General features: G+C 36.3%; 1 protein-coding gene across 4 annotated transcripts in view; it reads right to left on the bottom strand.

Moving 5' to 3' along the window:
- SLIT2 (slit guidance ligand 2) overlaps positions 1 to 26,354 on the bottom strand; it is a 250,429-nt gene that overhangs the window by 7,141 nt on the left and 216,934 nt on the right. For all 4 annotated transcript variants that reach the window (XM_085307492.1, XM_085307490.1, XM_085307489.1 and 1 more), the window contains 6 exons: positions 25,757 to 25,896; positions 13,541 to 13,634; positions 11,632 to 11,769; positions 11,296 to 11,536; positions 10,923 to 11,053; positions 6,168 to 6,322 (listed from right to left, as the gene is read on the bottom strand). In XM_085307492.1, the coding sequence (XP_085163618.1) occupies positions 6,168 to 6,322; positions 10,923 to 11,053; positions 11,296 to 11,536; positions 11,632 to 11,769; positions 13,541 to 13,634; positions 25,757 to 25,896 (899 nt within the window). The remainder of the gene's footprint in view (positions 1 to 6,167; positions 6,323 to 10,922; positions 11,054 to 11,295; positions 11,537 to 11,631; positions 11,770 to 13,540; positions 13,635 to 25,756; positions 25,897 to 26,354) is intronic.

Genomic DNA, 26,354 nt, shown 5'->3' with positions numbered 1-26,354 from the left:
ATAGCATTTTTCTCTATTCTGTTCTATGTTTAAAAAAATATTTGTTCCTAATTAACTATTCATAGACATTCAGCCTACACTGATGAGAAATGAGCTAATCTTCAGAGTTCTTCATGGTTTTCAAGTATGCACACAAACCAGGACCAAATTCAGAGGTCTGTAGCTCCAGCTACAGAGGTGGATAAAGGAATCCATACAGGAGGCTCTCAACGATGAAAAGGTTTGGGTAAGTGACACTGGTTTTGATCCAGTGCTATTAAGTACAGGATGGTACATTAATTTCTGAAACTTGAAACAACAGAAATTGTGTTGAAATTTGGCACTTCATATTTGATTTTTATAAGCTGCAAAGATACTCAAACCTAGATGAATTTAGTAGGACTGGTGGAAGCCCACAAATTTGGAGTTAACATCCAGAGTTCAAATGTGAAATTTTGAACATTAAAATTTTTGAAAAGTTCAATTGCAAGAGGTTCAGTTACTTTCAACCATGTTTTTGTTAAGCACGTCTGAAAAAAAATTCATAAAAGAGCCACTTATATTTTGATATTCACAGTTTTAAACACAGCCAATAACAACACTAATTCAATATCAAAACAACAGATAGCCAATAATACCAATAATTCAATATCAAAACAATTACAAGTAGATAACTCTAGTAGAAATACTCCTGCTGMTGATTATTTTCAGAATAATTCATCYGTTGTAGTCTGTARTTGCTACAAGTATAACTGGAGCAGGAAGGTATGTGTGATGCAGTTATCCTGTTGTGATCCTTTATCAATTTAAAGCTAAATCAGAAGGAACATTACTGAAATATTATTTCCTTGTAGCAATAAACTTTCTTGTCCCTCCACTCTCTTTTTCTTTTTCTTTTTCTTTTTCTTTGAACTTACTGCAAGTGTATTAGCCTGTATTAGTTAGTCCTTAAGATATTAAATTCAAATAATTAATACAGTAATGCTTAAATGGCTGGGTAGATGAGGGGAGAGCAGTGGACGTTGTGTACCTTGACTTCAGCAAGGCTTTTGACACTGTCTCCTGTAACAGCCCCCTAGATAAGCTCAGGAAGTGTGGGTTAGACAAGTGGACAGTGAGGTGGATTGAGAACTGGCTGAAAGGCAGAGCTCAGAGGGTTGTCCTCAGTGGCGTGGAGTCTAGTTGGAGGCTTTAGGCTTGCCATGTCCCTCAGGGCTCAGTACTGGGTCCCATCCTGTTCARCTTCTTCATCAATGACCTGGATGARGGGACAGAGTGTCTCCTCGGCAAGTTTTCTGATGATACCAAGCTGGGAAGAGTGGCTGACACACCTKAGGGCTGTGCTGCCGTTCAGAGAGACCTGGACAGGCTGGAGAGTTGGGCAGAGAGGAACCTCCTGAGGTTCAACAAGGGCAGGTGCAGGGTCCTGCACCTATGGAGGAATAACCCTAGGCACCAGTACAAGCTGGGGGCTGACCTGCTGGAGAGCAGCTCTGTGGAGAAGGACCTGGGAGTGCTGGTGGATGTCAAATTGACCATGAGCCAGCAATGTGCCGTTGTGGCCAAGAAGGCCAATGGTCTCCTGGGATGCATTAGGAAGAGTGTTGCCAGCAGGTTGAGGGAGGTGATCCTGCCCCTCTACTCAGCGTGGTAGGTGAGGCCTCATCTCGAGTACTGTGTCCAGTTCTGGGCTCCCCAGGACAAGAGAGACATGGAGCTACTGGAGAGAGTCCAGCRCAGGCCTACAAAGATGATCAGAGGGCTGGAGCACCTGCCCTGTGAGGAACGGCTGCGAGAGCTGGGCCTCTTCAGCCTGGGGAAGAGAAGACTCAGGGGGATCTTATCAATGTGTACAAGTACCTGAAGGGAGGGTGTCAAGGGGACGGGGCCAAACTCTTTTCAGTTGTCCCATGTGAMAGGACAAGAGGCAATGGGCAGAAATTGAAGCACAGGAAGTTCCTCCTGAACGTGAGGGGGAATTTCTTTACTGTGAAAGTGACGGAGCACTGGACCAGGTTGCCCAGAAAGGTGGTGGAGTCTCCTTCTCTGGAGAAATTCAAGGCCTGCCTGGATGCCACCCTGTCTAACATGCTCTAGGTGACCCTGCTGAGCGGGGAGGTTGGACTAGATGATCTCCAGAGGTCCCTTCCAACCTTACTGATTCTATGATTCTACGAAATGCCTCCTGAGACTAGTGAGTGATGGGAATTGAAGTGTCTTGAATAGTAAAGAAGGATCCATTCACCTGAAAACAAATGATCTTGTTAGTGGCACAGGTTTATTCCTGGGTAAAAGTAATGATTTCAAATCTGATACTTAGTACCAGATAGCAACCAGAGAACAGGTAGTGTTCTGCCTTGTTGTTCCTTAACCATGTAAAGTGATATTTCTAATGATTTTATATACTTACTCACAATGGAGAGGTGATGTGAAAGTGCTAGGCAACCTAATGTTGTTTCATTCAGAGGTTATTGTAATTTCATCTGTGCTGGGTTTCAGTGATCACAGAACTGAACCCTACTTTATCCATACTGCTGAGGAGCATAACCTTTTCTGCTCTTATCAGGTAAGCTAAGCTCGATGTTATAGTTTCTATTATGCAAGTGTCAGGAATTTTAGACTTGAGTTCTGGAAAGCATATACACATGCATCACATCAGATATGAGGTATATCATATCAGATTCAGAGAAATTTTCATCTATGATCTGTAATATGSAAGATATTCGGAAACACAATCTAAGCATATATACAAGCTTTCCGCATGGACAGTTTATGCTTCTTCTAGCCCCTAAAAGCAAGTGTTACAAAGGCAAAAAATGTACAAGTGCTGCTGATTTTGTTCACCAATRCTTTTTAGATAATATTAAAATATAAGTTTGGCATCCATTGGGAAAGAACTGCCACAGAAATCATGCAGACAAACATTTCAACTCCTATTTTCTGTTTGTCAATGAAGTATCTCCTCTCTTTTTTTTTTTAAAAAGTTCTTGGTCCCATAACCTGACTACAAGTAACCAACCAAGCTACTGCTCAACCTAAGAGCTCTATTAAATAACAATCGTATGATGACACTGCCAACATGAAAATCTAGTTCAGAAGCTGCTGGACTGAAGCAGGCACAAATGCAAAGTAGTAGATGCCCTACTTGTCTCAGAAATAGGGACTTTCACAAAACAAAGTGCCATTCTCAGCTAAACCCTAGTAAAATATGCTCTAAATTCTGAGAGAAGAATGTGAAATATCAGAGAAGTCTGTGACTGCTCTGGAGGGTTTTTTGAGAAGAAACAGACTGTCCCTTTAGACTTCTCACCAAAAGCCATAAAGGGCTTTCAATATGATTTATAATATGCCTTTGTTATAGAAAGACTGAAAAATATCTAGTGTAAGTACTCTGACCTCACAAGAGAGCCATACTGTTGGGAAAAATGTCAAAAATTGTATAAATTGATTAAATCACTTTTTGTAAAAATAAAATTAAATTACTCCTTCCCAACCAACCCCCAAAATTATGACCGAAGAATAACTTTGTCAAAAGAGAGAGAGAGAGAGAAAGAGAGAGAGAGAGAGAGAGAGAGGGAGAGAACCATACAAGAGCTTGCTGTCAAAACTGAATTTCATTCATTCTGCCAGCTGAGGTGATGCTTACCATAAATGCCATTTTAACAGGAAGGTGAGAAGTGTAAGTGTAAGCTACATGATGATATAGGTGTCAAACTCCAAACTCAGACTTTGGCAAAGATAGAAATACTGCATAAAATTCTAGTGAGAATTTGAGTTCTTAACTGATGGAAATGTGTGATCAAATTCTCTAAAAATTCTAGCTGAGCAATAAAAAACTGAATGACTTTCAAAAATGGRTAAGATAAAGATATGAGAGTGAAATTAAATTTTCTCAAGTACTTTAAAGACAATAAATCAACAAAAAATAGAAACCCAACAGAAAAGCTGAGGAACTGAATACGTCTCCTGTGTTTTAGTTTATCTTAGGTTTCTAATAGTAGTTTTCATTTGGTTGTGGACCAAAATTTTCTATGGAGGCTGAAAAAATTTTCTGATTAGAGCCTGGACACAAAAAAGTTAAATAGAGGGAACCCAGGGCCTTCCCTAAAGCATATACTCTCTAATGAGAAAGATTCTTGATCTTTGGAATCAAGCCAAGGAAGGAAAAGATCTTTTCAAAAAATTATTTCTTCTGCTACCTCAAGATGATGAAGACAGAGATCTGTAAGGTGTAGAAGGAAGGAAAAGACCCGTAAGTCACAACTCAACAAGAACTAGCACTGTGCAAAATACATGCTTATACTTGGTTTGGACTCATTTCCTTAAGAGATGCCTCCACCGACAGAGAGATCATTCTCGACTAATCTCAGTATTGAAGAATTGACCTCAGCAGTCACTAAATGGCAAACTGATGTTGATAACATGAGTAAGCCAGCACACAGTGTCTTATTAGAATCTAGGACCATCTTTTCTTCCAAAATATGACATATGAAACTGTGTTAACAACACTGCAAAAATGATACACATGAAAAAAAAATAGAGATGTGCTTCCACAATACAATCCCAGAATAATCCTCCTTTGAAGATTCGTAATATAAAACAGCTTTAAAGGCAGCTTTTATATATATATATATATATATATATATATATATATGTTAACTTTAATTCTTTCCTCTGCTGGTATGGAGAATGATGACTAATGCTGAATTCTATCTTGTACTTCTTTCTGTCTTAGGTGGACAGAACCAATGACCAAGTCTGAAAAGATTYGACCAAAAAGCTGATGGGTTTCAAGGGAAGAATGGGAACTTTCAGAGGCAAACATYAAATTACCTCTCATTACTTGCAACTGAGGCACTCATTACAGTGACTTTAGAGCAGAAAGATTATCTGATTGAATCAAAAAAGCTTCTCATTGTCTTTTTCATTACAGATAAATTGAAGCAAACACCCAGAGCTTAGAAAAATGAGGACAAATAGCACCTTTGCTAGATAGAACAGGCATCTCATGAATATACTATGGTAGCATACCTTTTTGTAAGGAGAAAAGATGCTCAAGTCTAAAAGTTTACTCTCAAACACAAAAGAGTAGGTTAGAATCAAGACTAACAATCAGGACTATTCAAGATCATTGAAATGAAAAGTACAAAAAAGTATRTATTCTTTTTATAGAGAGAATAGATTAAAAGGATACTTCTTACAGGTCTTAACCTTGGACAGGAAGGGCTAAAGTTGAATGGAGTAGAAGTTTAAGACTGATAGAAGACTGGCACTATTTAAAAGCCATGTTGAAGTATTCATCGCTAAGGTCTGACAACTGCTATAAAGGACAGTAAGAAGGCACAAAGCAGTGGCTGAATTTTCTCTTTTATCTATTCATAGCAGGTTATGCAGGGCCACTGAAAGTTCGGTAAAGAATGCTGATTGAAAGAATGGGCTTGCACCTCTCACTCTACAGAACAAGCAGGGCAAATGATCAAAATTGCTTCATATAATTTACCTCCACAAAATCATCTATTACCAGCTTTACTGAAACAAGCAATTTCTTCTTCTCAAAAAGCAAGCACTCCGCCAACCCCCACAAAAACCCAATCCTCTGCCACATACTGTGAGGCAAGTAATTTAACCCTCCAGTTTGCTTCTTACCAAATGCCACAACTCCTACCATCCATAAGGAATAAGACCTCCAGAGAGAAATTATACTTYGGGGCTTTATACCTTGCTATAATTATCCGCAGATACACAYACAGTGAAACAGAAATGTAAAACATTACCAAAACACAGTGCCAGCATTCCACGTTCCCTGCCAGGCATTACTAAATCTTCAGGTAGCTAACTATTGGGTAACTCCTGTAAATGCACTTCTTCAGCATAATAAAGTTATATAACAGCAGAAAGTTACAGAATTTTACAGTGGGAATCACATATTCCTACTGATAAAAAAGCAACAGCTACACTTTATGAGGACATGCTTAATTTTTTAACTAAATCCCAAGTATAAGTGTTGTTCATTATTATTTATTCCCTACTATTTGTTAAAATTGAAACTATTGAGACTATCTGCTGAAATTGTATCTTAAGGCATTATCTCAATGAATAGGTCTCTTACCATGTGTTTTTTAACAGTGTGTATTACCAGAGTAAATTAGCTATGATGCTGTTAGTAAGAAATAGTAAGAGTCTCTTACCTCCTACATACAGTGGAGAGTCAAAATTCAGAGTGGACTGCTTGGACAAGTTGGTAATTATCTTGGGGCTCCCTCCATCAATAGACAAGGACAGAATCTGGTCCATGGCTAGCAGCTCCACAATGTGGAAATTGCCATCATTAATAGTCTCCACACTGCAAAATAAATGTTAATATTAATTTTAAACAGTTGATGCTCTGTTTAGAGTGTTTTTTATCTTCTTTCCTTTTAAATAGTATACAGTTTCAAAACAGAACTTCTCTTGGAGTGCAGTTTCCTGAAAATTAGGTTTTAAGTAAAGGCATTCATGCATGCTTAAAAGCTAATGTAGTGTAACAGCCCTTCAATAACACTCTATTAATAACATGTATTTTAATTATTCATAGCCTTTTGTCATTCAAAGTTATTCCTGTCGCAACCAAATCGTGAATTACATAAACGTAGCTTYGCTGCTATTCTAAACATTTACTAGGCAGAATGCCAAATGCAAAAAAGAGTTTGGAGTTCCTACACAACAACAACATTTTAAAATCTTATTATTCAAAATCTTATTTGTGTGTGCGTTGCGTGCGTGYGTGTATCCTAGATGTGGCACAGTATTCAGTTTACCTATCTTGCAAGTCCCGAGCTGACTTCAGTGATGTATAAACCTATTTCATGGAATTTGAGACTGCATCTAATTGTAGACCTGCCAAAGTCACATCATTGGTTCGGACTGCTCCACTTATGCTAGCACTAAAGTAATTTCTTATGTTTACCGTGCATGGTTATTTGTGTATTCAGCTTTTGGCTAATAGAGAGATTACTGCTTTTTTTTTTTTTTTTTCCTTTGGGTAAATATACCATTTCCTTTTGCTGACTAGCAGGACATGAACCCACTGGTGAAAGAACACCTAACAGGCCTCGTGTAGACAAGGCCTGCTTCAAACGTGGTGCTTACGGTGTGCAAGCACAAACCCCCTCAAGCACATTACCAAKCTCCAGAAACGTTCATCTGTGCTTACCAGCCTCAGTATCTACGTGACAAATGTAGATATTTAAGTTTAGGGTAATTCTGCAATTGAGCACAGTTTAAGTACATCACAGAAGGAAGGATATTATTACTCAGTTCAATGAGGGAAGATATCACTGTTGTTTACACTACTTCCAGCCGTTCCCCACTGGGGAATGACAAGCTGAAGGTACAGCTGCTGTAGTCCAGAGGCCACTAGGACCAGGCTCGATAGCCGCTTCCATAAAAACATCTGTTTAATCCAGGCCACCATCAATTAAGTTAGCTTAAACTTTGCCAGAAGTTATTTAAACTAACCACTTGTATGATGATGCTATCCTGAGATGGACTGGAAACAGTCATTCAGCCAGTTAGTTCTTCTCATTATGAAAGCAGTATRGTTGAGAGGGATTAGCTTCCTAAACCTCACAGTAAAAAAAACCCAAATTACCTAAAAACATGTTGGCAATGTTTTAATCAAGCTTTTTGTTTTTCTCCTGGAAATGATCAGAAGCACTCGCATCGTCATTTACAGCGGTGACACATTAAGGAGCTTCTTAGTTATTTACTCTTAGCTCCGTGTGGAYGGGCTGAGCTTGCTATCAGTAAAAGGTCTGCAGGCAGCATGCATGCTCTGTATCAACTCAGTTCTACATGAAAGCGCAATGACAGAGCCATGCAGACAGTGGCAGAATAAACACTTTTGGGGAGCAGGAGGGAAGGGGACGTCCACAACCCACATGGGGAAAGGAAAAGGCCAGAGTTCACCATCCCTAAAGAGCAAAGTCTACTCAAGGTATTAAGAGCTTTGTCTACTATTTCAAGCACCGAGATTAATTTATTTAGCACATTGTGATGATTCCAGGAACAAAGTTGTGCCAGGAAATAAAAATTAATATGACTTCTTAACTTAAGTAAACATGGCATCCTGATATAATGCTCTTGCTCCAAGGAAACTGATGTAATTTTACAACTTATCAGCCTTTCACACAATAGTATTTAAAAGGATGAGAGCAACACAGAACACACATTTTTATAGCAAGAGGTCATTCCAGGGATGTATAAAACATAATGTGTGACGGGAATGTGTCTCTGTTAAGAGTGATTATTAAAAGCTTCTAGTTTAAACTGCTTTACTGGTAAAAATTTACTGCAGAAAGAGGAGTCCTCCTAGGCAAGGGTGGTTTAAATTATAGGGGAAATAAACACAAAGTATATCTGTGCAACATTTCCTGCCAATGCACTTCTATTACTTCTAGCCCATTTCCCATTGGAGAATTAAGAGCTGAATGCACAGATCTTAATGAAAGCTGCAAGAAAAAAAATGATTTAAAACTTCTGGAACTCTGTAAAAGAATAAGGCCTTGGGAAAAAACATTCCTGTATTTCTAATAAATACATAATGAAAACTAGTTTAGAGAATGAAAAGGGTTTTTTGTGTAAAAAAACATGTAATATTTAAAGCTGGATGTCCAGACAGAACAAAACTCAAGTGGATCAACTTTCCCAAATAAYCATCTCCAAAAAATTGACTTTCTTTATTGGTCTTGGCAGTGCCATCATCTCATCTCTTTACTTAGACTGATGGAGGAGAGCTTTTGGGACGACGGTTTCCGCAGTCAGCTCCCACGGGCAAAGCAGTTCTCCTTCACTCTACCAGCTAGACTGTTGTTATTTCTCCATATTTATCCTCATGATTAAATCATCTGTTCATAACTTTGTTTTGCTGCTACTGCAGCCACCTCTGCAAGTTTTACAGCTCCTATTTCACTGCTTTTCAACATATCATTCCTTGACCATCATTTATATGACAAAACTTCTACTTGACTCTTTCTATTGGCTGTTTTTTGATTCTGGCCTCTGTTCCAAGCATCTCATCTCTGCTCAGTGGATTATGACTTATTTTCTTCTTTTTACTATCCTAGTCATGAATCTTCATTTCCTTAATGAAATCTGCCAATCTTTTCATAAGCTTCTCACAGTATTTTTATTTTCTTTCCACCTTTCTCACTATAAGCAACTTCCCATCTGCRTGTGCAAACTATTTACTCTGCTATCAAATCATCCCTTAAACTCACTGTTCTTAAACTTTTTTAAGTGCTAAAATGCTATTATTGTCTTCTTCTCTCGCTGCTACAACATAATATATCCTTACCTGGAAAATTAAAACAGACAAGTGTGAATTGTATTACTGAGTAATACTGGCAAATATATGGAATAGATAGAAAACAAATACATATTTTGAATGGGAAGATGTGCTTGCAATAGATTAAACGTGAGCTAAAACAACTTAAAAATTTCAAATGGTCTTGATTCTTATTGTTTCCTATTTCCTAAAACATTTATACTTCCCAAAACAAAAATCATGCAAAAATAATTCAAATCTAAACAGGATAACTTAATATAAACTTTCTTTTTAGCACTATCCAAGATATAAAATAATACTGTTATTTTGAACAAGTCATTGAAAAAAGTGAATGTTTCATCCAATTTTATACTTGTGTTGAATACCTTACCCTCCTATAAACTCAAATATTATTTTTTGTAAATGTAAAATTATACAATTAAAATATTTCCACACATTAAAACATTTCATGAAATTGTAAACAAATTGGTATAAAATACATATTGCATCCAAAACCAGAAACAATTTTAAGATGCTTATTGCAAAAGGCTATGTTTTTACTAAACAACTTTATATTGTATTTTAAAGGAACAATTGTTTTTCTGTGGAATGCTTTTAATAATCTACTAAAACTGCTGTTCCCTTGGTATTATTACCTAACGACGCTTAGCACTGTTTCCCGCTACATAAATTTAAGCTTTTGATTTTTTTTATTCCTGCCTGAGTGCAATCATTTCTAAAAATCTTTTATTTTAAGTAAAATGTCTCTTATGGAATGCAGAACAGCGTCAACTGCTACAATCTTCATCAAGTAAATACACGCTAGATACAGCTTCATAACACTAGAGGTGTAAAATTCAAGGATAATTCTTCTAATATTCCCTTTAACTCCTGAAAGTAATTTGAGGCAACAATTGAGGCAAACAGATCAAGAACAAGAAGTGACGCCTGTTGTCTTTTTGCTCACTCTTGCATTATCTGTTTGAGAAGAGTGCCATCAAGACCTCCGTGGAAATTCAGGTGTTTTTAAGGTAGTAAGTTTTCAGAGAATTAGAGAAATCTGGCTTTGAAAAACTGCAAAATTTTGTTCTAAAAGCAGATGTGGATTCTGTCTCTTAATGACTTTGGAAGAAAAAACCTCTTTTCCAAAGTTAGCGCTTTTTCTCAGAATTTTTGGTTTTCTCCTCAGAATCCCAGGAAGGGAAAAATCCCACTTTTTATGACTGCCTAGCACAGAAGAGAAGAGAAACTGTCAATTCATTTCTGCTTATGCAGTGAAGTTCTGCACTATGCACTAGTCTGCAGCTAGGAAATTATTTGACAGTAACACTCAGGAAAAAAAAAAGTAACACTTCCACGTGTGAGTTCTAGTAGAGCACAAATGTATAAATTCTCTGCTGAAAGCCATCTCTCAGTCAGTTTTAATTCAGCAAATAATACAGCATCTTTCCAACATTTTTGCATGTTATTTTCCAAGCAAAATCATGTCTTTTGGCAGTATAATTTAATTATGAAATGTCTGACACTACATTGCATTTGCGTATCTTTTCTTTAACTATCTATTGAAAAAATGTGACTTTGTTACATGGAATTAATACATATTTTGTTTCTGGTAGAAATTTGTTTTCTCTGGGTTCACCTGTAAATAGCAGAGGCTGGATAAGATCCTGTGTCGTAACTGACCCTCACTCTACCACGGTACAGCTCTACTGCTATATGATCCTTATCGCCTTTATACAACAGGATCCCACTGTCTTCATCTGTGGCAATCTAGTTAAAAAAAACAAAAAAGAAAAAGAAACACTTAGAAAGTAACTAAAAATAAATATTAAATTAAAATGCTGTATTAAGTGAATCTCTGAATTTACTTATATATTTATTACTTCACTATAGAATTATTGTAAAGATTGTAAAGCTCTTAAAGTGAGCCACTGATAACCTTGGCTGCTTTTCCACACTACGCAGAGACACTTACATGTTTTTGCAAATCAGATTCTGCAATACAATTTTACCTGCAGAGTGATGTTGGTTTGAGGGCGTATCTTAGCTGAAGGGATTTGTAGATAGGATTCCTTGTTCACAAAGTTTATACTGACCAGCTTTTCACACTTCTCACCCTGGTAGCCCGATAAACACTGACATCTTGGTTCACTCTCTTTTATGATACACTGGGCTCCATTCTGACATTCATAATTATCACAAGGACTAGTGCGAGGTAGAACCATTGGTGGTGAAAACTCACAAAACAGGCCACTAGATACAAACAGAAAAATTAGCATTTCCAAGAAAACTGTGACTTTAACATAAGGAAGCCCTATGTGTTTGTGTTATCTTCAGGTCTTTCTCACCTGTATCCTTCTGGGCAAACACACGTATATCCATTAACTGCATCGGTGCACTGTGCTCCATTTTTACATTTGTTGTCCTGGCAGTCATCGAAGTCGATATCACAGTGCTCACCTACATATCCAGGTGTGCAGTCACATCTATGAAAGAGGAAAGCAAGTGAAATAGCACCATGCCTTATTTCCATACAGCATGCTTTTGAGAAAGTTAAGGAACTCCTGAATTGTTCAAAATGCAAGGAAAAAAATCTCTTCTAATATAGTTAAATTTAGAGATTGTAACACAATGCATTACTGGGACTGTGTGTGTGAAGACTGCATGTAGCTTAATCATGTTATTATATGGAGAATCTAAAACTGTAATGAATACAGGTTTGCTATTTACACATGCTTCCTCATTATCTGACATTATATCAAATATTTGTGGTTTAAATCTAGAAAGCCCTCATGAATCATTTTGACAGCTTTTCTTGGAATTTATGAGTAATGTAACACTAAAAATAAGCAATATACTCAGTTGTTGAAACCCAGACAAATAATCCACTGGAGGATATTTTCTTTGTAATTTACCGAACAACTGTGAACTGACCAACAGTTCATTTATAAAGTATAGAGGTTAAACATACTTTTTTTGCCTTAAATTTCAACCATCAAGATTCACTACAAATAGCTTCATGTTTATGAGCTATTCTGCAAATGAACAGAAGTCTCAAAACAAATCCTCTATCCCTCTGCCCATCAAAAGAGAAAGGACTGCACTGTGTATCCTCAAACTAGGATGTAAAGCTGTTTGTCTTTCCATGCAACCCTGACTGTTAATGCTAGTGGCATTTCTGCAAGGAATTCTCATATATCAGACTGAGTGAACACTCAGAACTCCATGAAAAATGGAAGATTACAAATCCATGTATTCATCTATGATATGATTTTTCTTTTCTTTTTTAGGGTGTATGCAATTGATTTCATTAAACCTTGTGATTCCTTCCTTGGTTCTATCTCCTTTAATATCTAAAACTTGTTCAAAAGTACCAAGAGTGATTTTAAATAGTTGCAAAACTTTAAATTATATGAGTAAGAAAAAGAAAAAGGAGTATAACGTGCACTGTTAAAAAGCCGACTAAGAGAGATACATGCTTGAAGTTACTGTATGTTTTATTTTATGATTTAAAATCTCAAAAAGTAACATGGTAGATTTTTGAACTAAGCAGTAAAGTATGAGATGCTAAACAAGTTTTACTGAAGTGACTTGAAGAAAATATGCATAATGCACAACAATTTCAATCCGTTAAGTCTGAAATGTGTTTCATTTAAAAACTATCAATCAGCTGCATGTTCATTTGAATATTACATATATTGAGTATTTTTTGTCACATTTTTAAAAAACGTGCAAATTCAGAAGTAGTAGGAATGATAATAGATAACCTAGGTGTGCCACAAAAGAATTTTGTGTAATATTGTGTAATTAAAGGTCAGTTGTCCTGGGGATGAATGTCTTCATTTCCTATCTTCTAATGTGCCTTACTAATAATCTCTTTYGCAATTACTCCTCAGAAACAGTAAAATAATCCCACTTCAATTAAATATACTTATTTTCCTACAGTCCAAATTGCCAAAAGTACATTGTATAGACCGACACAGAGACTAAACTCTCTACTTTTCTTAGCTCCCATTTAAAAGTCAACTGGAATTGGAACTGAAAAGGATCTGTTAATTCAGTAAGAAATGTTTAAGCAATAAYGTAGATCTACATGAAAATAAGCAGGCCTATTCTGCCAAGATATTTGGTAATGACTGAAATTATTATTTTGAAAGTAGAACTGATTTTCTACCAAAACAAAAGCAAGTGAACTGGAGCAGGATAAAGAAATAGAAATTTAGACACGGTTGGTCTGTGACAATATTTTGGACTTACTTGTATCCTTTGGGTGTCAAGATACACTTTGAGTCATGCTGGCAAAGATTCAGGTCCTGAGCACAGAAATCTAGTTTCTCCTCACAGAGCTCACCTGAAATGCAACGAACATTGTTAGCTTAGTTTCAATACCACCGTGACCTGTTAATAGCTGTTTCTATTTTAGAAGTAATTGGTATGACTTTAATTGTTAATGCTAAAAATCCATACTTCATTATGTAATAATAAATATGACTGTTTTAATTTTTGTTGGTATCTCCTTTATAAAACAAAATTTCCTCAGTTCAGTCAGCCAAGTATCCATGGATATAGGTGACAATTTTGCAGTAAAATATTTTTTAGTTTAAATTATATATTTAGCTGTGCTGTACAGCAAAACACTAGTGCTTGAATCTCTTTTCAGCAGAACAAACAAGGTATCAATATGCTTTTTGTTTAATTATATATAAAGACATTACACCCAGAAACATTCAGATTTGTATTAGAACTAACTATTCTAATTACCTGAAAAAAGTGGTGTTARTATCACTGAGTATCAATATAATTCCCATTATCCAACAATGAAAACTTGCTTTCTGAGTCTTTAAATAAGACACACTAGTCTTGCATTTGTTAATTTACCATAATTACTACAAACAGCTTTGTGAAAAGGAAAAAAAAAATCAATGTCAAATGCTTATACTTCCCTTCTCCTGGGAGCTTAACAGTAGCTGTAATTCCCAACACGGGCTGTATAATCCATAAAATATTTTAAAACGATTAAAATACAATTTCACTGCATTTTATCAAAAGTAAACACTAATATGTGCGTTAAAAAAATCAGCTGATGTCTTGTTGCCCAACTCACTACCCAGAAGATACCACGAACAGCGCTGTCTCAAAGCGCACCAGCAKTTTGAGAGAGAGGCACGCTTATTCCAGCATTCGCGTGAAGAACCTGTGTACGACCCGCAGGTGTAGAGCGCGCGTGCGCTGAACTCGGGGACTCACAGGTCTGGGGGCCCTGAGCCCGTGGCGGGAGCAGGGTTGTCCCTTCTCAGCTGTCCGGCGAGCACGGCGGGCAGGGGGAACAGGAGAGAACTGCCGCCGTGCTCCGAAAGGAAGGACACGTGGAGCGTGGCACCGGACGGGCAGCTGCCCGCGCTGCTCCGGCGGGATTTGCCTCCAGAGAAACAGTATTTGGGATCCCTCAGTTTTACTCATCTGAGTAAGTGCCACGGTGGCCTGCAGTAACTSAGGATATCTCCTGGAATACCAAGGAGTTTCTGGAGAGGGCACATACACCTGGGCGCACGTGAACAACTTCTTGAGCTGCTCGTGTTATTATGCCGTTAATACAAGCAATAAACTACCTGACAGTCTGCACTGCTCGTTGTCATGTTCTCCGAGTGCCTAGCACCACGCAGCACCTGCCCTCTTGCTCAGATGGGTTTTAACATTACAGAAATACCAATAATAATAAGCTGAAAACAAACRTATACTGTTAGAAAGTCTATGCTTCTCTCTTTTTTTTTTCAATTAGGTTGACAGGTTCAACAGAGCCTCCTGAGAAAGCTGCCATTTCCACAGCAAGTGTGCTTAAGTACCAGCGTGTAAGACTTTGTATCACGAATACTAACACTGACTTCTCAGCACTTGAGATGTTATTTCCAGATCTACCTTTTAGGACATGTAGAACTTGTTTCAAATGACAGACAAATAAAATTTAAGAGCTAAACAGCAGTCTGCATTAACAGCAAAAAGAAAAAAAAATAGGCAAAACTGAACCAAAGCTACAGATGGTTGCACTGCATAAAACACGTCTGAAACATATACCTAAGGATGAAAACRCATGAGCCCTCCACATCTTCAAGCACGACAAGGGAAGCTGGAAAGCGGCTAGACAAGTGCTTTGCAGCCTTCCAGTAGAAAACTCAGATCAAAAGATTCAGACTGGTTCTAAACAAAGATTTAAAAACAGTGCAGTTTCCCTACAGAATCAAAAGATCTTTGAGTTAACACAAGACGATGGCTGTCGAGCACAGGCTAGTCCTCAGAAAAACTGAGGGTAACAATGTGATTTAGTCAATATAGTTAAGAAACCGAACGAAGATCAAATGTGGCACACTAAGATGACTAATACAAAGGATTTTAATTCTAACCTCAAAGCTTCTTCAAACTGTCTGTAGACCTATTAGTCCGGAAATGTCCAACTGTTATGACTGGGTCATTGCACAAAGAATCCTGAAATACCAGAGATTCTTAGCATCCCAGAATATACCAAACCAAAAGCAGATCCCTTTCTCTTTTGAAAGAGTTTTGTTCGAACAAACACATGCATAAGAGGAATTAATTCTTCACATAGCATTTGGTTAATTTGCAAACTTGCTGTAATGGTTTTAGGTCATTAAAAGGCCAGTAACATGCAAAAGATTTTTATGTGTGTATATACATATACACACACACAAAAAAATATCTATATACATGCCTCTGTGTGCRTGTATCTCTCTGTGTGTCTGTGACTCTCATACATGAGAACAGAGAATTCAGATTTTCAGGATCATGCAGTAGAAACAGCAAAAATCACTTTTTTTTTAAAAAAAATCTAGTTTACATGCATTCTTACTGAGTAAAAATGTGTGTGTGTGTGTGCACACGTATGCGTCTATATCTTATTTCAAAGTATATTTTGTATTAAACTATTTGCAGAGCTGAAAAATATATGACCTCTCCCAACCCAATTACAAGTAACAAAAATAGGGCTGTACAGAATGGCGGTAACACTTGGACTCCTCTAAATATTCCCAAGATTATCAGTTCCAACAGTGTATTAGAGACTTGCAGAGAAAGATATATTGAGCGTATCCTTCAAGCATGGTTGGAAGTTTTTTTTCTCTCTACAGGTTACATTTACAGTAACAGTTCAGTGGAAAATCCCTTAAATCCCTACAAAAGACGAATTAGCACTGGCCTAATAGRACGAAACAATTTCACCATTGCTTTTGGCTTTATGGAACCGGCAGTGATTTTGCTACAGTACAGAAATTGGGCCATGCCTTAGATTACTATTGACAGTGACCTCAGAAATTTCAACTCCAAACACGCTGAACAGCTTTATGGAGCAGTGTCCAAGCCTGTGCATCTAGATTCTTACAAAATACATCAATATGAAGACATGAAAATACTCTTAGTCGTAGTACCCTGCCTTTTAGTCATGTGTTGATGGCCCTAATACCTTCTGAACACCACTGAGTGCTCAGCCAACTCACGAAAAGCTCAGGGAGTTTTGAAAAGTCTTAATTCCCAGCTCCCAGTTAGAGCTGGGCATCCTGCACACAGGCTGAGAGTCACACTGGAAGTTTGAGGTTGAAACAGGCTGACCGCTTTGAAAAATGTCCATTTCAAGCCATAAGATAAGATGCCCCACTACCAGGCTGACTGCTGCTAAATAGTCTGCAAACACTATCAGCTCTTGCTGAAGTTATGACCGGACTATGATCGGAATACTAGAAACTTTCCAGTTTGCACAGTACAAAGGTGCAGTGACTGAAACAGAAGAGAAACTAAAATTCAAGAAACCAAACCTCATCTTCAAAGGACAAGACTTATGTGCTGAGTAAGACAGCATAAAAGGAAGGAAAGTATCCCCTTGTATTTGCAAAGTGTACATACTGTGGAATGAATCAGAACTATATCATTGCAGGAAGCATACAGCGAGTAGCCTAGGGAAGGAAACAGGAATCAAGGAAAGGACACAGTAAACACTATAGTCCATTCCATTAAATAAGAATGTAAAAACGCCTACGAACAAAGTCAGTTTTTACAGAAGGTACAAGCTCTTTCATTATAAAAAGTAGAATTTGTGACAGACTTGCTTACAGGATAAGCAAAAAGAAAAACAAGAAAAAAACTAGGATCGAATCTGAAAAATGTAAATCAGATATTGAATTTCTGAGTGAAAATATACGTAACAGAAGAACAAATCAAAATAACCCAAACGTGCRTTCTTGATTTGTTTCATTAACATATTTATATCCTGAGTGGAGCCTTCCCATAAGCAAAATAACTGTTTAAGAAAAAGCTTATAGAAAAGTAAGTAAAATTACGTGACACAGAATCTTAGACACTGAAGAATAGCTTCCTACTACAGCAGCATCTCCTTTAGCACACTGAATAACCAATGCATTATTCAGAATTTAACCAAGACAAGGTGAAGAGGAAAGAAATTGTTGAAATGAAAAGATAGTCAGCTCCTGGTTTTACTGAAAGGTAATGTTAGAGAACTACCTAATCTGGAAAATATAACGCAATGTTTTTARAACCATACTTCAGAAAAAGGAAAAGTGAATGTAAAGCAAACATCTCAATTCAAGGAAGCTTGACAGCAATGTTGTGTATGTACATTCACCTACTAACATTATATCTGAGGCTTCTGTAAGAGCTTGGCTAAGAATTACATTTTCAAAGACTGGAAGATTTCTGTATGTAGAAAAATAGGCAACAGACTAGTTTRTTTAAAAATAAGCAGTGGATAAGTTTTAGAAATCCTACTAGAAGCTTTCAATGTTTAAATAGAAATAKCAATAATTCTTTTCATGAGATATCTTGCCTAATCTGTGCAGCGTCATTTCTGGCAAGGAGTACGACCTAGATCAGTGAGACTCTGCACGGTCAGTGCAGCCCGAATGAACAGATCATTCCACGGTCAAGACCGAAACATTTACAGCTATACAGAGAGACTTAAAACTCTCTATAGAGACTTGAAACTCAAGCAGCCAGATAACACTGTTACATACAGATGATGAACTCTGTGCAATCTTTGATTACCTAGTCGATCAGAGTTATAAACTCATAGGCCAGGTGGTGGTTCACTCTTATGATTTGATGAGATTATAAATCGCAGAAAATCTTAACTCTGGATTAGCCAATATATACATATACAAGACAGGGAGCACAACAAATAACAAGGAATAATGTAATGAGATGAAAAAGGATGTACATCACTGTTACTTTAAATAAGTGAGCAATAAATTAAAAATACAGTTAAATAAGGAAACATAAGCCAGTATACTACTGAAGGAAGGGAAGCACTTTAACACAGACAGGCATGGAATTCTGAATAGAACAGCATATAGATAATTAATTGACCAAGAAAATACAGGCAGGTTTACTAAAGAGACAACCTTAAAACCACCAGTGTTATTAGCACAAAGCTGAGTATGATATTAGAAGGAAAACTGAGGACAAAATTCAAAAGAAAGGTCAGTTTTAATTGTCGTAACCAGGTTTTTACTGGAAGACTTAGCCCTTGTTCCAAAAGAAAGATATCAAATATATATTGCAGACGTACTGGTAATTACTAAAATAGCTGGATTTTAGTTGTGTACATATTTGTCTATTCCAGCTTCACAGCTTGGCTGCCATATACTGTAAGTCAAATTCTGCAATATTTATGTTTTATCAAATGGGTATTACTAATTGAATCTGTGACTGGGAGTCACTGTTTAATTACTTTTGACTCGAATAGCCAGTAGACTGTAGGAAAATGTCAATGCTATTTATCAATGTATAAACAGAAAAGTGCTGCGTTTGTAAGAAGTCTTCAGTTTGATGAACGGCAGACAACATAGGTAAATTATCTAAAGTGCTGAACCCATGGTTCAGAAAAAGAAAATGAAAGTATACTATATTATGGATAAAGTTGCTTAAAATAATTAAAAAAAAAGTTTACAGTCACAGCAGGACTCATAATCCAGAACATGAAAATTCTGTTGGAATTAATTTTAAAGGCAAGTTCTGGACCTGTTTCATTGTTGGACTGTTCCAGTCTTTCACGATTACCTAACTCTGTTCAGCTATGTCTCATCCTTGTGGATCTCAGTGCAAGAGGGAGACTTATTTATTTAGTTATTTAGCATAGCTAGTCGTTTTACATATGCAGTTTGGCAACAAGAGAAATAGTGACTTTAGGCAGGTAAGCTGTGAAGCTTTAAGACAATTTAGGGAAACAAAAGGATGGATTCATGGTCCAGAATCCCTAATGCAGTGACCAAACTGAAGTAGTAAGTGACTAAGCTTGCCAAGGATATCATGCATATTCCCTCTTCAGCATTTGTGAAAATGCAACACAAGTGCTTTAATACTGAAATACAGAACAGAACGGTCATTTAAGTATATTGATAACACGAAATTGAAAATTTTCCTATGAGAGATGAAAACCAAGAATAGCACAACCATCTTTTTTCACCCTAATCAAATTGTAACATTTATCTGTAATTCTTACAAGACTGAGGATAATGATGATATAATAAAATAATTAGACATATTTATCAAGTCTGACATGGTATGATTTGYATTAGATTACTTGCACACTTAAATTTTAGGTAGGTACTTACTRGATTACCAAGTGAATTGAAAGTATTAGCAGCTCAACTCCTTTACTGAGGTAGCAAGAACGCCATGTAACAAAGTTGTGAAACATATAAAAATAAAACATATGTCTATATTTAGGGCTCCCCTAAACTGAGAAGATTACTTAAAATTATCCTTCTTTTTCTACTACTGTCAGAATTCTGAAGATCTCTGAAACAGTAAAATTGATCTATCCTACAAGTAACTTATAGACCATTAATAACTTTCATGTTCAGCTGGAAAAGTAATGTAAGTTTATATCACATACACATCTGCTTAATTTTGGTTCTGTACTTAGTTCACATCCTCTGGGTCTTTTATAATTTGCTTGTGAGGAATATTTTCTTGATAAAATCAGTAATTTTAATATGTTATGATTCACCTTTGTTTCATACATTTCCAATGACTATAACTGTTTATGATTCATTCCAGTTTGACCTTTACTCAAATTTGAAACAGATACTTAAACTACCAGCAAGCATAATTACACAATGGTAACAGCCATTTCAACTTGAAATAAGCACTTGAATCTCCTCATGGCAGCATCCTCAGTTTACTTCCCATTTGAAAAGCTATTTTTCATGGGTATAGAAAATAAATCTTTTTTAATTTACAAGAGAAAATTCTAAAGATTTATAATTTAAACTAGTAGAAATCAGTGAGACCAGGCAGGTAATAGTGCTTTTGACAACTGTAAAGCCAAATTTTATCCATGAAACACAGATGTCAATCTATTAATCACTGTAATCTGCTTGGTTTGTTTAGTATTAAAAGCAAGACCAACTAAGAACAAAACTTTTATGTTTATTTACATTGATGTTGCATTTTTTTAATCGATCTTAGGACAAGCACTGTTATAAAATCAACTAGTAGCATATTGGGGTAGTAACAAAACAATATAAAAAATATTACAACTTAGGAAGCAATAATGAGAAAGAAAAATGGAGGGTTTGCTGTCCAAAGAAACAATAATAAAATGCAACTACAGTAACCCGTCCAAATGGAATGCAGCTTTAAGCATGTAACACTTGTGGTCTGAACCACTTTCTGGAAATGTCTCCTTCTATCAGTTACAGAGGAAAATAAAGCTCTGAATTTAAGTGATATGAATGATGTCTAAATTAATCAACATGGATAGTACAATTGCATCCTTGACCAATATGGTGTTTCATGGATAATGAAAATAACTTTTTTATACTTGTGAGATATATTTTTTTATACACTGTACAATATATTTACTCAGTTAACTTAATGGCAAAWACAATACAAGATATTGAGACTCATTTCCTTTCCAAACTAAACATCAAACTCTATAAATATGGCATCATTATGTTAGCTCTGAGATAGTAAAACAGATTTCTCCTCCAGAAAGTGAAAGGATAAAAGAAAAATCAAAAGACTATAYGCTTCTGTGTAGTAAGATTGGTGGTAGTTAGACAGAAATTGAAAAAAAAAAAATCGCACTGATCAACAATATCTAAAGTTAAGGTCAAATCCCTCCACCATTACTTCTCTTGTACCATAAGCTCAGCTTAACATGGTTATTTTYGGCACTTTAGATATCTGTATCTATATATTGCCATTTTATATTCCAGCATAATTTCTAATACCATTATCTAACTAAGAAATTAAAGCAATACAGTGTTATAAAATAAAATACATAAGAACGGAGCCAAGGTATGTCTGAAACACAGTGAGAATAAAGACTTCAGAAGACCATTATGTAAGACTTTGTTTGTCCTATCAGTGGTTATATACATTTTTAATACAGCTGAAAAAAAGACAATGAAGACAGCATTAAAGTACTGTGTAAAGTGATGTGTATTTTCAATGACATTMATTTTATACGTATTCATAGCAAGAACCAAGTGCCTGATTTTAGGATTTACAGTGAGCTTTCTACATGATATCTATATACAATTTATTCGATCATTTTTAAGAACTGAAATCCATGCACCTTTAAGGAAAGGAAAGTGAGAAACCAAAGTAAGTGAAAATAGGCTTAAAAGACAACTGACCTTTTTCCACTTCATTCAGATTAGCAGCTTGCAGTGACAAAGACAGAAGAGACAAGAGACTTTTTACATCGTAATACAACAGCATAGCACATTAAGCTAATGCACAACTATAGCAGCAGAGAGGTTGACATAGCAAAATGAAGCAAGCTTCAGAGTATCACCTACAGCAGAGCAAAACAAACAGAAAAGGTAAGAAGTATATGTCGCTGCTGGCATAAGAAAGGCTTTACTTTTGGATCTGTTAGATCTGTGATCTAATGACCGATGGTAATGAGCAAAAGAAATGATCTCTGTAATCTATAGGATGTACACATAATGGCCTGACATTTACTGGACTGCGGTTAAAATAAAGGAGATGGTAATGTCAAGAGAATAGCAAGGTTAAAGAGTGCAGGACATAGTGAGGTATTTCAAATGTTTTGTTTCTCAAGGTTTCATCAGACACTCTGAATGTCCACTGATCCCATACGCTTACTGTTGGTTTCACAGTCAAGGTCTGCGACCTTAAGAAAGCTCACGGTATAGTGCACATACCATTCCTTCTCTTCCTGATTATAAATGGTGAGGTAATCACAAAACTTAACTGAATCAGAGAAAATGGGATTTCTGATTCTTAAGCAGTAACATAAGCCAAAAGGCTTTTTATTTGTTTGTTTTTAAATCAATATTACTTACTTGAGAAAAGTGTCATTTTTCTAGGGACTGTTAGAAAAGGCAAAATGTGACGGCTTGATTTAGCCCTATAATATTCTTACAGCATTTTTTTTTATTTTTATATTTTCAGACGTAGTTTGAGATTCCAGCAAGTCCCCTACACATAAATAAAACTTTAAAGAAGAATGCTTTACATTTCATATCAGCAGGTTCCAACCAACTTCTTCCTTATCTCGAGCTTCTAAAATGCAGAGCCTATTTGCAGACCATCATTCATCCAGAAAAATATTCTGGGCTGGTACATTTCTACATTCAGCAGATACGTGCCRTGACATCTTGAAACCAGACAATTCGAAGTATTGCCAACAGACTTACAAGCAARCAGGCCTGTGGTGATATTTTCCTGGTATGTACACCATCCCAGCCTCCAGCAACTGACAGCTCAGGGACTTTTTTAGCCAGAGATAGTATCTTTGTATTTAAAAATGTTTTTACCTACTGTATATACACTCAGTTTTCCTGATGATTAACTTATTTTTGCTTAGCTAGTACAGGAATTCACTAAGTGAAAAATACCTTTCATTAAAAAAAAATAGCAATAGGTTTATCTCATTTTAACCTCTTACAACACRTACTGAAATCCAGAGGTTTAAGAGGTTCCTCATGGAAATCAGCTAATCTGTACTAGACTGGGATTCAGTTACTCGTCTTTCAAAATCAGGTTATAGGGCACAGAAAAGTTTCCTAGAAATAATTTGATAACTCAAACGCAGTTGAGGCAACTGTAAGATTATCTTATATTCTGAACACTACCATTTCTAGATCCTGAGGCATCCAGATTACTGGTACTCTAAGTCTACAATACTGAAGGTTATTTAATTATTATACAAGATCAAGGATGGTGGGATGTGAAGACCTCTGGACTAGCYTGATGTTTTATATTCTCCCCTACATTTAATCTCAAGACTGGCCTTAAATCTCACTACTGTGCCCTGTCTTCAGACGAAAGACAGCTAGTCTGCTGTGGAATTCTGTACTGTAGCCCACAGAATCAAAATCCTGAACTTTTCCTACAACTTATGCCTCAACTTACCTATGAGTTGAGGCTCTGGGGTCAAATGTTTTGAAAAATCTGTGCGTATTTGTTTATAGTGAGGCACAGAAAAAATCTTGATGAGATTTTAAAATTTTTTCATTTTTTCTTGGAAAAAAAGAATACTTAAAATTACTGACTGCAAATAGATCATTTTGATTACTTTAGAGCTGCTGAGAAGATTCTCATCTACTCACATGACCTATTGAATTCAATATTGATTATGAGTAGGCACTGCATCTATGAAAGCAAATATTTTTCCTTTTAATGTAGTTTGCAAACAGAAAAACTTGCCTAGTGAAATCATAGCATTTTCCTTTGGGAATTATGCACAAACTACTCAACAACAAAAGCAGAATCTTCAAAGAAATGTAGCTGGCATTTCCTTAGTTACCCATCCAATTAAAAATATACTTTTTAGTATTTTGACTGAAAAAACACAACTGCAATACAAACATTATAATAAAAATGCTCTTCTTTTTGTTCTAATCAGATACATAGACAGAGAAATGCTACAATTACTGTTTCAATTGAATATGTAAAATATAAATTTCAATTACAAAGCTACCAAAATGCAACAGATGCACATAATATTTTTAGACAAGTACATATAAATAATCCTCTGTGTCCGCTCCAAGGGATATTTAATACGAAACAATTATTCCCATAGGATATTGTGAATATAGCAAGCKATAGACTATAACAGTCTAAATGTAAAATGAGAAATGTGAAAAACTAGGAAACAGACAATACACGCAAAAGACTGTAAAGCTGCTGAGGAGGAACGTGTGTGCAAATGAATTGTCTACTATTTAGTACATATATGAAACCTGTTAGCATAAAACCTCTAACCTGGAAAACTGGACTGAAATGACTTTGGGTTGCTTTCTTCCAGCCTACCTAGTAGGGTATCTGATCACATTTTTAAAGGATACATCAACTGATCCCAGGGGCTGAAGCTTCACTCAGATAYAGTTGAAATGTTAATTAATTGTGGATATGGTCCTAGCTGTTATTTGTTCCTAAGACTTGAACTGTCAATTGTTGTATCTGGCAAACTGGTATCTTGCCTAAAAGAATATTSTTTATTTTTCCAGATACGGACCATCCAATTATTCTTACATATCTTATTTTGGCTACTTTTAACCTGTACTGCTTTAGTTACCGTCCCTTGTTTTGTATGGGGACTCTCTTCCAAACATCACTCAGCAAAGGTACTGGATGAACACGTATATTGTATTTTTAAATGGTATTTCTTATATCTGTGTGCTAAGATCTTCGCTCACTCTGGGTTTCCCAAGATTTAAATATTGACTTTAAATTTGAACATCCTAAATCATTTGCATGTATGTTGGAGGTAATACCCTGGTTTAGCTGTGTTTTTAAATAAGTGAAATTACCTGACAGTTCACCTCCTCCCAAGGCTTCCTGAACACAAATTTAGTGCTCCCTGAGGACAGTGAAAACCTCACCTGACAGGGGCAATAGGACGGATTATAGCRAAGATATAGGATGGCTGGGGAGAATTAATTCCTGGGTTTCGGCCTGGCCTCCAGCTGACAGAAATGAACAATCCCACGCGCTCTAGCAATACCTTCTTCATGCGTGCTAGAGCAGAAGCCATCACGCTCTACGTTAATGTCTCTAACGGAGGGTGGGACACCACCCAGGAACGCCGTATCCAGCTCCCTCCCAGCAGAGAAGAATCCCTCCCTGCTCCGTYAGTAAACTGAAGAATACAGGATAAAAGTAAAATACTTAATTTCCAGATTCCTACAGCTGCAAGGTCTCCTCATTGGGCTTTCAGGATTAGCTAAGCCTCCTCCACGGTGGAGGACATGTTTTGAAAGATTTTTTTTAAAATAACAAAATGCTGTAGTTTCAAAATTAACACAGGAGTYGATGAACGAGCATTAAGGAATCACRTAACAGGAACATGGCGGGAAATCTGGCTTCAAGTCAGTTACAGAAGTACCACTAACTCACCTACAAACTGAAAAACATTACTGTTGTTTTACCAGGAATATTCTTAATTACCTGTACTTTCTCTTATACTCCTACCTGTATATTCCGGCGGACAAAGGCAAGTATAGTTATTAATCCCATCCACACAAGTAGAATTGTTTTCACAGTCATTGTCTTCACAGTCATCAACATTAACTTCACAGTTTTCACCTTCAAACCCATCTGCACAAGTGCACCTGTAATACAGAAAATAAAACTGACTACAAAGACATTTTAGCTAGGGAGACTGGACCAAAAGTTGTGTAATTAATAGGTACATTGATTAGCAATCACTATCCCATTATGCAAACGGCTAATATGTTGTTAAAATACAATAATATAATTGGTAATATGGTAATATGAATATTACCAAAATATTTTTATCTTTAAAAAACAAAACAAAAGAGAAAAGGTGTCTAAGTTCGTGCTTTAATTCTTCATTAAAGGAGCTGGTTGAAACGCAGGCCACTTTTATGAGATTAGATTATATTTCTTATGGAAATTGATCATAGAAATATTTTTCAAAGTTAAGTACAGGCAAAAGACTTTGTGGGATCAAGGATCAGTATGTAATACTATATTATTCTTTTATTCAGCTAAAATATATCATTTCCATATATATGTATTAATAGATATAGCAAAATCTAAATAAATA

Source organism: Rhea americana, unplaced genomic scaffold (genome assembly GCF_003343005.1).
Source record: "Rhea americana isolate MKP2758 unplaced genomic scaffold, rheAme1 scaffold_26, whole genome shotgun sequence".
Classification (NCBI taxonomy): Eukaryota; Metazoa; Chordata; class Aves; order Rheiformes; family Rheidae; genus Rhea; species Rhea americana.
Note: the sequence above shows the minus strand (reverse complement) of the source record. Positions and strands in the feature narration are given on the sequence as shown.